At 28.2% G+C, this 15,836-nt stretch overlaps 2 protein-coding genes and 4 non-coding genes across 6 annotated transcripts; 4 read left to right on the forward strand and 2 right to left on the reverse strand.

Annotated features, from left to right (window-relative positions):
* Positions 1-2,466: 2,466 nt before the first annotated feature.
* On the forward strand, positions 2,467-3,213 carry LOC124928845 (ethylene-responsive transcription factor 2-like). Its single transcript, XM_047469097.1, has one exon. It carries the CDS (start codon positions 2,467-2,469, stop codon positions 3,211-3,213), a length of 747 nt encoding a protein of 248 aa, XP_047325053.1.
* A 2,707-nt stretch (positions 3,214-5,920) lies between these two features.
* On the forward strand, positions 5,921-6,752 carry LOC124933000 (ethylene-responsive transcription factor 2-like). The gene has a single exon (XM_047473722.1). The coding sequence runs from the start codon at positions 5,972-5,974 to the stop codon at positions 6,650-6,652; it is 681 nt and encodes a 226-aa protein (XP_047329678.1). The 5' UTR covers positions 5,921-5,971; the 3' UTR covers positions 6,653-6,752.
* A 5,346-nt stretch (positions 6,753-12,098) lies between these two features.
* LOC124933129 lies at positions 12,099-12,217 on the reverse strand. The gene has a single exon (XR_007098842.1). It is a non-coding gene; the product is annotated as a U5 spliceosomal RNA (small nuclear RNA).
* Positions 12,218-13,880: 1,663 nt separating this feature from the next.
* TRNAE-UUC lies at positions 13,881-13,952 on the forward strand. Its single transcript has one exon. It is a non-coding gene; the product is annotated as a tRNA-Glu (tRNA).
* A 796-nt stretch (positions 13,953-14,748) lies between these two features.
* Positions 14,749-14,820, forward strand: TRNAE-UUC. Its single transcript has one exon. It is a non-coding gene; the product is annotated as a tRNA-Glu (tRNA).
* A 749-nt stretch (positions 14,821-15,569) lies between these two features.
* LOC124933130 lies at positions 15,570-15,685 on the reverse strand. The gene has a single exon (XR_007098843.1). It is a non-coding gene; the product is annotated as a U5 spliceosomal RNA (small nuclear RNA).
* Between the last annotated feature and the right edge of the window lie 151 nt (positions 15,686-15,836).

A 15,836-nucleotide genomic window follows, 5' to 3' on the forward strand; every position in this document is an offset into this window, starting at 1 on the left:
CATGCGTGATCCATTCATATAAGCATGGAATTAAACCGTCGATGTCTCCGATGAGAAATAACTTCTCCATCTACAGCGACGATAATTAAACGAGCTTATGGTGGTGGGACCATCACTAAATCCAATCCAGTTATATTAGTATTAATCGAATAAAAACGACCCATAAGATTTTGAAATAAAAAGAAAAACATCATTATTAATAATGTTTTTTTTTTTGTTTTTGTCTTTTATGTCTAAATCCATTGCATTTAAATGATCCGTATAAATCAGCAGTTCTCTCATGAGCCCTAAATTTCTAATTAACCATTATTGATTGAATTAATTTCAAATAACTAATTTTACTTTTTTATTTGTATGATAAGGGTATTCATTTGCCTAAATAAATTATTAAAGTACCAAAAGTTTAGTTTGTTTTGTTACTATAATTATTTTATATCCAAAAAAATTACCATGAAATCAACACAATGAGAATTACTTTGATTCAACTTATTCATAATTTATTTAAATGTTCAAATATTTAATTTATTTGAATAATTGTTATTGGGATGTTTGATGCACTTAATTATCTTTATATTGATTTAATATTATATATTTAATTTAGTGTTAAACATTTAAATATATTTCATTTTATTTTTTTGGCTCTAGTGCTGCAAATGAGTCAAGCTGAGCTCAAGGTCGACTCGATTTATTATTTATTAGCTAAAAGACTAAATTCAAGTTAAACGAGTTTATAAATTTGAGTTCGAGTTCGACTCGAAAGCTTGAATAAAATTAAATTTTAAATCTTGAGATCGAATTAAAATTAAAATTAAAATAATTATTTTTAAAATAAAAAAATATCAAACTTTTATACATATTTAGCATTCAAAACATGATATTTTAAAATAAAAATATGAAACCATAGTAACTATTTAAAATTTCAAAAATGATATATAAAAAAATTCATTTTCTTCTTTGTCGCCAAATAATTTGTTTCTCATTGTAAATAGTTGGACAAATAAGAAAATGTCAATTTGAATGAAAAATCAATTAGAGCAAGACGAATCATGAATGACAAATAACATCATAAAGAAGATATCGATTTAACAAAAGCACATTAGACATTTTAAGTGGAGTCTATTTAGAGAAACTAGTCGATACCAGATATAAACAAGACTATAAATGAAATCATTAAACACCTATAAGGTCTCTAGTCCCTCTCACTGCAAATATGCATCCCAAGTTGAATGTTTTTAGACATAATAGTCTCACGTTTGGTGTGAATGACGAGAGATTAGTGTCTTCAAATCAAACGACTAGATAATCCTCGATTGCCTCCTGTAAAGCAACTACAGTGGAGCCCTGAAATCTCAGATCCATTTTGAAATCTTGTACAATCTCACGAACAAGTCTTTGGAATGGAAGCTTACGGATCAAAACCTCCGAACTCTTTTGATAGTTACGAATCTCTCAAAACAACAATTTTAGATCTAAACATGTGAGCCTTCTTCACATCTTCAGTAGTTGGAGAAGTTTTCTAGCCGTCTTGGTCTCCAGTTACGGCACCAATGCCTCCAGTCGATTTCCTAGCAGGGTTTGTTTCGTGCGCGTTATATGAATAAATGAGAAATAATATAAATAAATAAATTAACATTGTGAATGAGTAAAAGAAATAGTTTAAGTGATCGATTATATGAAAAAATGAAGTAACTCTTGTGAATAAGTGAGAGAAATAATGAAGATGAAAAGTCATATAGGATAAAATAAAATAACGTGAATCGTAGATCAACGTGGCATATGAATTTTAAAGAAAAAAATTGAAGAAAAAAAATTTATTTTAATTTTTAATATTAAAATATTTAAAATATATATTATATATTATTAGACTCGAAAAAGATTGATAAGATATTGAACAAATATTATATAAATCGAACTCGTTTTGAATATTAAACGAGCCGACTCGAGCTGTTTAATCAAAGTCAAGCTCAAATCTAACATTGGCAAGCAACTCAAGAATCGAAGGTCTTGTATCTTCTTATATAATTTGTAGCTCTAATTAGCCCATAAGTCTAAGCCACTAGCCTTAATAAATTGATATTGATAAAGAGAGGAAGCCACGCAACTTCTTAACTACCAAAGAGAAATAATTTATTTTGTTTGCTATAAAGTTGATGAATTATTACCATTGACAAAAATGTAGTCAAGAGAAATTAAAAGATTTATTATTATTTATTTTATGTATACACGTGAATGAATATATCCACTTGTTTCTGATTCAGAACCTTCTCAGAAACCCTTAATTTAAACAAAATCTTTGAATGGATTAAAATATTAATCTTCCATTACCCTATATATACAATCCATAATTTCCCCTAACCCTAATCATACTCTCTCTATATATATATCTCTTGAACTTAACAACAAGATCATAAAAAAAAGAAAAAGTTTATCTCAAGTATAATATTGTTTGAATCCCAAATTACTAAGATGTATCAACAAAACGATTTTGACATTGATTTCACTCTTCTAGAATCCCTCCGACAACACTTGTTGGGGGAATTCGACGGTCCGGATCAGTTTGTCGGCTTCAACGATTTCTGGTCGCCGGCATTGCCCATTCAAGATAACTCTTCCGATGACATGTTGGTTATGAGTTTCCTAAATGACTCCACACCAGAGACGACGGTGGTGGTCTCCGATTTTGTAAAACCAGAGCCGGCTGATTTCTCCTCCTCCTCCTCCAATGTGACTGTTATTGAAGGAAATGGAGTAGTGTCTGGTGAAGTGAAATCGCCGGTGCCGGCGACGGTGACGGTTCCGGTGCAGGAGAGGCATTTCAGGGGAGTGAGACAGAGGCCTTGGGGAAAATTCGCGGCGGAAATTAGGGATCCGGCGAAGAATGGAGCCCGGGTTTGGTTGGGAACTTACGAGACGGCGGAGGATGCTGCCCTAGCTTATGATAGGGCGGCGTTTCGTATGAGGGGATCTAAGGCATTGCTGAATTTTCCGCTCCGGATTAATTCGGGTGAACCCGAACCGGTTAGAGTCACTTCTAAGAGATCTTATTCATCTCTTCAAAGAACATCTTCTTGTTCTTCTTCCTCTTCATCATCATCGGAAAGTATTCCAAAGAGAAGGAAGAAGGCGATTGCTGCTATTCCTCAAACACTGAAATTCGAAGTTGGACTGACAGAAGTTCCACGTGGCGAAGATTTATGGGTTGGTGAGTGGTGATGACCAGAAAAATGTAACTGTGGAGCAGTGCTTAGATGAGTACTCCCCCAGACCTACTGGTTTCTTTTCTGATGTGAATAGGAAAATCGATCGACCATTTGTTTCTTCTTTTATTCTGCTGCTGCTGTAAAACCTCCATATTAATTTTGAAGTCATTGTTTTATTTGGTTATTCCTATAGTTCAAGATCATTTTAATAATGTCAACTGTTCATAATTACACTAGTAACCTATCTAATTAAATATAACCCTAGATAGCTCACAAAGTGACATACAAATTATGATGTCGATTTACAGTAGATTAATTTGATGTAACAAGATTTATATTAGGTTTGGTTCTACGTACACTTATACATTGAAGGTATAGGAGGAGGATGTTCATTTTTAATAATAGAAAGAAGAAGTGGAATTCATTTTATAGTAACACACATGGTCATGTTAGACTATAATTTAAAGTGACTATTTATATGGGAAGAATTTCAATTTTATCACTGAACTATAATGGAATATTTACGTATATACTGAACTAATTTTTGTTCGCTCATACCACTGAAGTTGAGATTAATATTCATCTATGTCACTACTCTACCAAACTTCTAACCCCGTTAAGTTTATGTTAAATAAAACGAAATGTGGAATTAACATGTCATCTTTTTTAATTAATATATTGACATTTCATCTTTTTTAATTAATATATATTATATATATTTTTATTTATTTAAAATTCTAAATAATAAAATATTTACAAAATCATTAATAATTTATCTTTCCTGTCCTAATTAACTAAACCCACCATTCTTCTTCTTCGATTCACCTAATCAATCAGATAGATTCACCTTTCTAAAACAGAGATAAGTAAATGATATCCTGATAATGCATTCTTGTTGATAATATAAACTTCAATCAATCAGATAGATTCATCTTTTTAAAACAGAACAATAATTCAAAAATATAGGAAGAGAAATGAGAACTAACTCTGAAAAGATAAGGAAGCATATAGGAATAGAACAAAAACAATAATCCTTTAAAAACAAGAATCGGAGAAGAAGAATGGTGGATTTAGTTAATTAGGGCAGAATAAGAAAATTATTAATGACTTTGTAAATATTTTATTATTTATAATTTTAAATAAATAAAAATATATATAATATATATTAATTAAAAATATGAAATGTCAATATATTAATTAAAAAAGATGAAATGTTAATTTCACATGTTGTCTTATTTAACAGAAACTTAACGGAGTTAGAGGTTTGGTGGAGTCATGATATAGATGAATATTAATTTCAACTTCAGTGATATGAGCGAACAAAAATTAGTTCAATGATATACGTGAATATTCCATTATAGTTCAGTGATAAAATTGGCATTTTTCCCCTATTTATATTATATAGTTTAATTGTAATTTGAATAAAGTATAAGGATACTTTGTAATATTGTTGCATATATAAAAAGGGAGGCAGTTCCCTCAGGATCTCCTACGTTTTGTAAAATATTTTACTTCTAAACCCTAATCACATCGATTCTCTTCATCTATTCTCAATCGGAATTTTTTGAATAACCTAGAAAAAAAATAATAATGATAAGTGATTATTTTGAAGAGATAATGATTATTTTTAGTAAAAAAACTAAAAGGGTATTAATATATATAAATAAAATAAATAAATAAATAAATAATATTTTAATATTTTGATTAATGAATTGGATAATATAATGAAGGAGAGGGGAGTGAAGTGATGTTTGATTTTATATGGGTTATTTGAATAACTCAAACCGAATAAAACCTAAAATAATATATATAATAATTTTGAGGTATAATAACACAATGTATCATAGAAAATGGCCCAAAAAAAATCGAACACATTTTATAGAAGGTGATGAGATTAGCGCGCATGTTCAATGTACAAGAAGAAGAAAAAGTAGTGGGGTGGGACATGATGTCTGTCGTTTGATTGTAGAAGAGGCGTGGAGTTAAGCAGTTGATTAAATCCAATCTAGCTATTCTATTATTAACCAAACAATAATAATGTCTGTTTAAATAGAATAGAATATAATAAAAGAAAACGACCCATTAAGCAACGTATGTACGTTTAGGACAGAGAAAGAAGGGGTTGTTGATACCTGATGGAGACATTTACTTTTGACAAATGAAAATAAATTAATGTTTTTATTTTGTTTTTGTCTTTTATGTCCAAGTCCAATGCATATTTGAATTTACATCAAACAGTATCCCCAACCCCACGAGCCCCTAAATTTCCCATTTCATCCCAAACCAACCAATATATATAATAATATTAATCGAGCAAACTATATCATATAAATATCATGCTTCACGTATAACTAACACAACAGCACAAGCTGCATAAATTTATAAGATATAAAAGAAGAATTCGTATTAAAGCATAACCGGATCTAATTTCGTTAACATTAATAATAAAGAGCAAGTTGTGATCAAATTAATTATTAATATTATTATTATTGTACATGTGCCTTATATGCCTACTTGCTTCTTCTTATTCTGAATCAGAACCTTCTGAGAAGTCCTAATATATAAATTATAATATTTTCAAAAAAAGCATTTTTATAATATCTTTGAACGATTTTAAATATTAATTAATGTTCCATTCACCCTATATATACAATCCTCATTAATCATAAATATATACTCTCTCTTGATCAAGCTTAACTTTAACAAGATCATCATCATCAATCAAGAAAAAACTATATTGTTTGATTCCATTGAATCCCAAATTTATTAAAATGTATAATTTTGATGCTGATTTCTCTCTTCTTGAATCCATCCATCAGCATTTGCTTGGGGAATTCGACTTTCCGGATCAATTTCTCGGCGGCGACGTCGACAACTACTGGCCGCCGGCACCGGCGTCACTTCCCCTTCATGATAACTCTTCTTCTTCCTCCTCCTCCTTCTCCGACGACATGTTCGTTATGGGTTTCCTAAATGATAATAACAACAATAACATTGACGTCGGCTGTTCCTCACCCGTGGTCGTAAAACCTGAGCCGGCTGATTTCGCCGGAAATGTAGTAGTGACAAAGGCCTTGGTGCCGGCTGAATTGCAGGAGAGGCATTTCAGGGGAGTGAGACAGAGGCCATGGGGAAAATTCGCGGCGGAAATTAGGGATCCGGCGAAGAATGGCGCCCGGGTTTGGTTGGGAACTTACGAGACGGCGGAGGATGCTGCCCTGGCCTACGATAGGGCAGCGTTTCGCATGAGAGGATCCAAGGCTTTGTTAAACTTCCCGCTCCGGATTAATTCGGGCGAACCCGAACCCGTTAGAGTTACTTCCAAGAGATCCGCTTCCTCTTCTTCTTCTTCATCAGAAACTATTCCGAAGAGAAGGAAGAAGAAGACGACGACTGTAGCTGCTGGGGCAGAGTTTCCACGTGGCGATCATCTATGGGTTGGAGAGTGGTGACGACTAGAGGAGTTATTGTGGAGTAGTGTTACACCCAATCAATGCTCTTTCCTTGTCAAAAAAACAAAAAAAAATATAAGTGTGAATGATTAATACGGAAAGTAGAAAGTCCGATGGGATGGACCATTTGTTTATTATTTTATTTATTTATTTCCACTTTGTAAAGCCTCCATATTTGAGACTCCTTTTTTACCTACTTCATTCTAAATTATTTTTACTTTTTTTATATTTTATATTTTATTTCAAGTTGGATTATTTATAATCATTTAAATTAAAGATTGTTATTTTTTTTGGTTAGACTGAGAATTGAAATTAGAGGCTAAATTACAAATGTGGATTTAAAATTTAATTATAATGAAATTGAATATATCTATAACTTTATGTTTTAATTACATAAATTTTACAAACATTAGAATTGTATTTTGTAAATTAATTCCATTTATTTTTTTATTAAATTTTAAATTTTAATTCAAATTCAAATTATATATCAAAAAATTGTCATCTAACTCACACAACTAAGTTGGGGTTTGATCCCTATAAACCTCGCCCATGCTAGTTGAATGATAAGGATCGATTGTTCATATCATGTACACTAAAGTGTGTCAATTCTGTAAATTAAGTTTCTTTTATAGATTTATTTGGGTTTACATTAACATTTTATGTTGGATTTTTTTTAATTTATAGAATGTCACACTTCAGAACACATAATATGAAACAATAAAAAAATCCTCCCTTCGAAATATATCAAGTAATGTAATAGAGATCACAACCTCAGTCTAAAAACATGAACCCAATATCTTTTGTGCATATGGTGGGTGGAGATGATGTGAAACCTATTCACAAACTTCGATCAATCTTTTCGACCATTTGCGGAGTTTGGGTGTACAATAATTGTGGGAGATTTGGTTCTTGGGAACCTTTTCGAGTATAAGTGATTACAGCAATTTGTTGGAAGAGTTTAATATTATTAGTAATAATTGATTATTTTTTGAAAATATCATATTAAATAAATAAAAATTTGTGAATCTAGTTTTTTTTGTGATGGTTTAATAATTCCAGTCATTATCCTCAACTTGAATGTTATTTTTATTAATTCTTACAATCATTACTCTACTTTAAACCTCTTTTTAAAATGTTATAAATAAGAATTGAACCCGTAATTTTTAATCCTTTATAAATTAGTTATATTATTTGAGATATCTTAACTAGTTTTTACAACTTAAACATTAGTGAATTATATTAAATAAAAGTTACATATGGTGAATTATGAGGTTAGTAAAACTTGACCACTTAAAAAAAAATTAGAAAATAAATAATAAATGATCATATTAGTTTTTGTGGTATTCTCTGGGATAAATTATGTTTAATTCAGATTATTGTTTGGGACAAAGAAATGACGAAAATATCTAAGCAAAAAGAAAAGAGAATAAATAATTATAAGGTGAAGGCAATGATAAGTTAAGTTTTACTAATTAAAAATAATTATGATAAATTTGAACAATTCTTAAGAAATGTGATAATTTGAATTTGTGGTCTGAATGCGGAGAAGATAAATAGTATATCATTGAGAAGTCACATTAAAATGTTGACCTTGACTGATGTTTGACCATATATTACCTTATTTGTTTTCACATTAGGGCACGTACGGGTGGTCTATATATATCCAATTCATTCAATTCAATTCAAGATGACAAATCATTAATTGAACCGGTCACTCTATTATCCAAACATGCTAAATTACTCACAAAATTCTTTTTTATCATTCTAATTAAGTACAAAAATACAGAAATATATACTTAGGCCTGTTCTCTTTAGGTTATTTAAAAAACCCACATAAAATCCATTTTCCAATCAATCACTTCTCATTCATCACATCACTCATATCATTAACCAAAATACAAAAATATCTTCTATATTAAATTATTATTTTATATTTTATTTATAAATATTAATATCCTTTAAGTCTTTTTACCAAAAATAATTATTATTTTCTCAAAATCATCACCTATCATCTAAATTTTCTCTCTCTTGATTTTTTAAAAAATCCAGAACCGAACAAACAAGCCTTTACACAATACACGGCTTGTTTGAGGAAAAGATATTTTTTATTTTACTTTGATTTTACTTGGTTTTATTGAAAAAATTATTGGTAAAAATTAGGAAAAAAATAGTTTTTAAAATTTCAAGACTAATTTATCCTTTGACTTTAAAGCATATGGTGTAGATGAGAGAATGATGGTTTGTAGAGAAGATAAAATTAGAGGGTAGTTTGGTATTTAAATAATAAAATTATTTAATTTGATGGTCGATAAAATGTTTGAATTTTTGGATAAAAATTATGTTTTATCTCAATAACTCTATTTTTATTTAGATAAAATTAGTTTTTGTAGAAGTTTATTTTTTCAGATTTTATTCCCCTAAAATTAAACTCAGACACTATTTATTATCAAACAAAAACAAAAAATTATTGTATATGTAACAACTCACCCAGTAATTCTCCCACTTCAATTTAAGGAGTTTTTATTAAAAAATAAATATAAGACATTTTATTATTTTAATTAAAACTATTTTAGTATAATCATACCTTTTAATCAAATGTAATAATAATAATAATAATACATCTTAAAATAAATGACAAAATCTATTTGACAACTTTTTTTCATCTAAATTAATAGGTAATAAGTCTCATTTTAACGTTAATGATTTAATTATTTTTTCTATTCATATTTTCATCCTTGAATCATTATGCAGATAAGAAATCAAACATTATTTAATTTCCAAATCTTATATATATATATATATATATATATATATAATTAAAATTAAATTTTATTTTATTATTATATATTCATATGTTTTTTTTAAAAAAAAAATGTAACTCATCAAACTTATCACTCCTCAATTTTTTTTAAATAAATCAAATTTATTGAATAATCTATCTACAGTCAAATATCAAATAATACCATGAATGTTGTTACTATGAGAAATAGTACTTTGTTTTGCACACAGTTTTGTACAGGGAAGACTACATACAATACAAATATATAATTGGAGGATAATTTAATCACAAGTTGTAAATATATAATGTACTATTCATAATTAATAAAATAATAAAACCGTACGTGGACTTGGTTCCTTTCTTGGGTGCTGTTTTTTTATATATATATATAAAAATATAATTTTCTAATTAAATTTGATTTCACACTATCAAGTTTTGACTGTTGACACTTCTACTCATACTTACTACTATATACTTCAATTCAATTCATTATTGTGGTCCTAAATAATAAGGCCGCCAAATCATTCCCATCCAATAAGTCTTCAAAATTAATAACGGCTTTATTTTTACATTTTATTTTTTGAAAATAAAATTATTATTATTATTCTGATTCAACCTAGTTACCAGTATTGCACACAATTATATACCTTTTTTTTTTTTTTTTTAATGTTAGCTTGGAATTATAATTTAATTTTGAAACTTATAGAAAATCAATTATAGTGTTTCCGGTCCTTGAATATGTGCATTCGAAAAAAATAAAATTCAATCGATCCACACCTACGTGAATATATGCGAATAGATTCAGAAGTCCATATTTATTAACAACTCAGTCTCATGCATGCATCCCTTAATTAAACGACTGTTTCTCTCTAATATATAATATCTTCTGGTTACAAGGAGTAACTTACTAGTAGTTTTTATTCAATCTCTCACAACACTCCTGTATTTGGTAAACCTATAATTAACATTTGGTGGGTCAAATTCCAGTTTTCAAGTTTGGAAGATCTTTCGATATTAAGATTTCAAATCGGAATTACAATTTCAATGAAATTTATTAATATAGTGTAATTTTATAGTTCTAAGCTAACTTATTTTATGTCGAAATTGTAATTTCAAATTTTATTTTTTATATGTTTTTTCAAACAAAATAACTTAATATTTTATCATTTAAAACACGATTAAAATTTTCAATCGATAATTTTTTTTTTTTAAATTAGAATGTTAAAATATAATATCAAACCAGTATTTATTTTTTATTTTTAGTGAGTTAACATTTTGAACTATAATATATATATATAATTTAAGAAGTTAACATTTTAAATCGATATATTTTTTTTTAAAAGTTAAAAATGTCGAACCAATATTTTATTTTTTAAATTTATAAAGTTAACATAGGTAACCGATATTTTTTTTAATAAAAACAAAACATAAAATATATTTTAACATTTGAGCTATCCTAATTGGTTATATCGAATGAATTTTTTTAATAAAATAGATAATATATATTAAAATTGTTTTTATTATATTTTCTTTAAAACAGATAAATTGAAATTTTTTCCAAAATAAAAATTAAATTATAATTTAATTTCAATTCTCATGAAATTGGAAAATTCCAATTCCAAACATAACTTTACTGTTTTTTTTCCTAATTTTCCATTTAGGATTTATGTCCCCGTTGACATTTATGACATTATACTTAAAAAATCTGCAAGAATTAAATAACCATCTTAAAAATAAGTTAAATTGAAACTAAATTTGTGGAGGATCTTAATGATATAATCCCCTTCAAAAATTGGTTTATGCCACTATTGGCAACGAACACACTGCACACGTCTTCTTTAGTAAAAAAAATAAAGAATATTCACTTTTATTTATAATTTATATTTTCTCCAATGTCTATCCTCTTTCGTTTCCCCAACTTAGGGTTTGCTAATCTATTTGGTAATTTCATTAGTTTAAAAATATTGTTTCATATTTGTTACAATATATTTTGTGCATCTCCTATCAAACAATATTAAAACCAAGTTATAGCTTTTTAAGCTTAACAATATTTATAGAATTGTTACACATTCGATAAAATACATAGGACCAAGTGGTAATCTCTTGTCAGACTAAGATTTATACACTCTTAGCTACAACCTGTATGGTGGACTGTATAAATAATTTGAATTAATGTACCAAAATATGTGGGCAAGTGTTCAAATATTAACATAACCATGAGGCTATCAAAGAACTTTTAAATCTTTGAAAATCCCTTATTGCCAAAGAATGAATATAATAAGACTTTCAATTTATGCTTCAAAATCAAATTTAGTCTAAAAATACATCACATATTAAACTTTTGATAATGACAAATAAGTCTGCTCCATTTAGGGAACCTTGAATACAAAAGTTGTTAAAATGAATAAATAATTAAAAATAAATGGAGAGTTATAAACCTTATTTAACTAGCAATTCCAATTGTTAATAACTATTAAAACTTAATTATCCTCAGGAAGAATCACAAGTAAATTATAAATGTATGATTAAAATGTTAACATGAGTTTTACATCAAAATATCACCCTAAACTTAAATGTAAGACACTAGTAAGAAAATGTTTAATCACAAGTAACAATACTATTACAGAGATTTTAAAATAGAATAACATTTTTAACTTTAACTTGCAGAGGCCATCTCAAGAAGATGGCCAATTCAAAAATAAGCGTATGCCACATATAGCTACGTACACACGGTATTCTTTAGTAAAAGGCGAAAGAATAGTTCGCTATGTGTACATTGCATGGCTGCGTGAATATTTGGGAACGCAGCGGAACTATTATATACATGGGGCGGATCTTGGATTAGTGTTGTCTGTCCGATGTGGGAAAACAAAATTTCCCCAGTTTCTCTCACTTCATAAATATTTAATCACTTAAAAAAATATATATTATATATAGGTTTCATCTATTATTACTTTTAATTTCTTTAATTATCAATTTTTAGTTGATATTCTAATGACTTCTTCTTTTTTATAGTTTACAAATTATTTTATAAATTATGATTAATGCATCCCGAACATAAAAGTCAATCACTTATTTGTTACAATAAAAAATCATTTATAGTTGTTAAAAAACATTGATCAATTCTTTTTTTCTAATTTGAACTACACATATATTAAAATGTAATTATTTGTTATCAAATTTTCAAATTAAAAAATGATATAAAAATTATTAATGAAATACTTAGGAGTTGTATATGAAAATAAAAGAGAGCTAAACTTTAAATAGTTAAATTGTTGTTTTTTTTTATGATTAACATTTAATTGACTAGTACAGTGTATATATACACTGGTTGAGAATAATAAACAAAATGTTATAAGTAAATTGACATTTGAATACAATTCAATAATCTCTTAAAATAAACCCAAAATTTTATACAAAGATGAATTATTGGACTTAACTCTTAATATTTTGAAAATTATGATATTAAATTCTTTAATAAAAGCATTATATAAATCTATTCAGACCAACCAACTATAGAATACTCAAATTAATATATATAATAAATCTCACCTAACAAACACCAATTTATATATAGGCACTCAAATAAATGAAAATCAAGTTGTAATAATTTTCTCTAATACTGTATTTTTAATCAATTTTTAGATGGAATTTTCTATCACAAATCAAAATGATGCAACAATAATGCTCAAAGCTCTAAATCTTGTAAATATATTTATTTTGTTAATAGATTTTAAATTTCAATATTTATACTGCTGCTAACTATAATAGTTATAGGTGGAGAATAATAATAATAATAATAGATTTCAATATTTATGTTCCCGATAAGTAAACTAATTACAAATTTATATATAACATGTGATTTCAATAATAGATTGCAACACAGAATATCACCATATATATATATATATATATATATATAAACATTCACCTGGTTTGTAAACTAATATAACTTTTATAATTCTGCATAATAAAACTAACATTAAATAGAAAGATGTAATATTAATTTCAAGCTCAAATTATTGATACTATCTCAAGAGGTGAATCCCTAAAAAATAGGTGTATGCTACTTATAGAACCATGAATAGTAAATTGTATAAATAGGGGATATCGGATATCGTATTTGACTCATTTATTCCTCTTCAAATATTTAACCATTTTGTAATGTCGACAAGGGTTTATACATTAAATTCTCTAATTTGTATGAAACTAACTTTTTGTGGCTAATTTCTTAATTTAAATACAAGGAGGTCTTATAATAGTGTAGGGCATTAAGATAAGAAGACTTATTATTCCATCAATCGTTGCCAATTTTACTTTGTATTGTTTCTGGTTTTGTTTTTATTTATTTGTTTTTGTATGTGTGTTCTTTGTATTGGAAATTTCTCATATTTTCAGCTTTTATGTAACTTACGGTCTATAAAGTTTAAATAATAAATTAAATCAAAATCCGATGTCGTCCAGCGGTTAGGATATCTGGCTTTCACCCAGGGGACCCGGGTTCGATTCCCGGCATCGGAATTTTTTCTTTTTCTTTTTTGAATCTTGAAATCATAAAGCTCAACATATATTAGTCCTTACAAATCCATCCTTCAATTTGGAGAAAGAGGCTTTACAAAATAACCTAATATTCCATTATGCATGCAGCAGCATATTCATTCATGAGAACAAAAAAATATCTTCTCCAGTTATTTTGAGTGTAATTTCTTAACTTGTTTGATAACCTCAATCTTCAATGGTGAGGAACTATGAAGTTTTATCTCAATTTTTTTTAATTGTATTAACAATCTAAGCTCTCTCAAACAAAAAGAAAAGAAAGAAAGTGAGGAGTGGGAAGTAGCTCAACTCAGGCATAGTTAAAGAAGTGCACATTAGATGGCTAGAAGGATTTTAAATGGTTAAGTAAAACTCTTTTATAAAGAGGGGTATCTTATTTTGTTCTATAGCCAGTGTTGGACAAATAACATTTCCAAATTTGAGAGTATCAATCACTCTTCTATCCCTTTTCAAATACTTAATCATATGTTATAGGAGTTGGCATTTATTTTATATCACAAGAGTTAAATTATTTTTAGATGAAACTATGTTAGTTGTCATAGGTCAACTCTTTGTCTAACAGAACTTAATTGTCTTCCATAGGAGGTCTCATAAAACTATTGTTCTACACCTTCAAACAACTGTATTGAGGAAGTTGGGACTTGGGATAGCAATACTAGATTTTGTTTTTACTTATTTGTATGTTCTTTATTTTAAAATCTTGTTTTTCATCTTTTATATAACTTGAATTCTAAAATATAATAAATAAGGTCTCTCAAGATCCGATGTCGTCCAGCGGTTAGGATATCTGGCTTTCACCCAGGGGACCCGGGTTCGATTCCCGGCATCGGAATTTATTTTTAGGACTTGATTTTTTCCACAAGTATAAAGGGTTTTGCCATCAACTTAAATCCAGACACTTCAATTATAAAATAGATGGATAAAAGTTTATGAAAAATAAAAATAAAGAATATCTTTTTCTTACTGCTGTTTTCATTGAAGCAAACCTTATAGATTTTAAAAAAAAAGTTGCTTAATTCTAATCATCGAATTGAACAACTCTTATATACCTTATAGAAGTTCACCTTTCATAGTTTCTTTGATATTTCAGTTAATTTGTAGCCTGAATGAGTCGATTACTACATCGGAGAAGTTTGTATGCAGGACAAAATACTATGGAAAACGAGGGAGAACTGGAGGGCTGATTTGGCTAATTGAAGGTGGTATTAATTGAGAGAGGATATTCAAACACATCCACACTGCATTACGATAGGGGATAAGCTTTATCATTGTAAACAGTAAAAAAGAAAAATGTAATAAATCAAACTATTTTGTGGGTTGTATGGATTGGCTACTCTAATAAATGAACATAAAGTTGTATTTTGCTTTGAAGATATATATATATATAATCAATCATCATGGCAAAATATTAATTACACATTACATACTGCTAGAACAAAGATGATCAAGAAGAAGAGGAAAATCCCTATGTTTCTCTATAAGCACTCATTTTCACTGCACAGACATCAATTGGGCCAGTCACACAAAAGAAGATTATAAATGAAACAATAAAAATAAAACTTCAGTACTAAGTTTGTGAGGCTATCAAAACTGATTAACACCTTCAAAAATAGGTGTATGCCATTTTAGCTGCGTGCACACGGTATTCTTTAGTAAAAGGCGAAAGAATAATTCGCTATGTGCACACAGCATGGCTGCATATTTCTTTTCTTAAGCAGCGGAAGTATTATATACATGGGGGCGGATCTTGGAAATATGTTTCCTTCCGATGTGGGATATCTATAAAACACCTCTGAACTTTTGAGAGATATTCAAATATACTCATGCCGAAAATCCTTGAGTTTCATG

The sequence above is a fragment of the Impatiens glandulifera genome, chromosome 3 (genome assembly GCF_907164915.1).
Source record: "Impatiens glandulifera chromosome 3, dImpGla2.1, whole genome shotgun sequence".
NCBI lineage: Eukaryota > Viridiplantae > Streptophyta > Magnoliopsida > Ericales > Balsaminaceae > Impatiens > Impatiens glandulifera.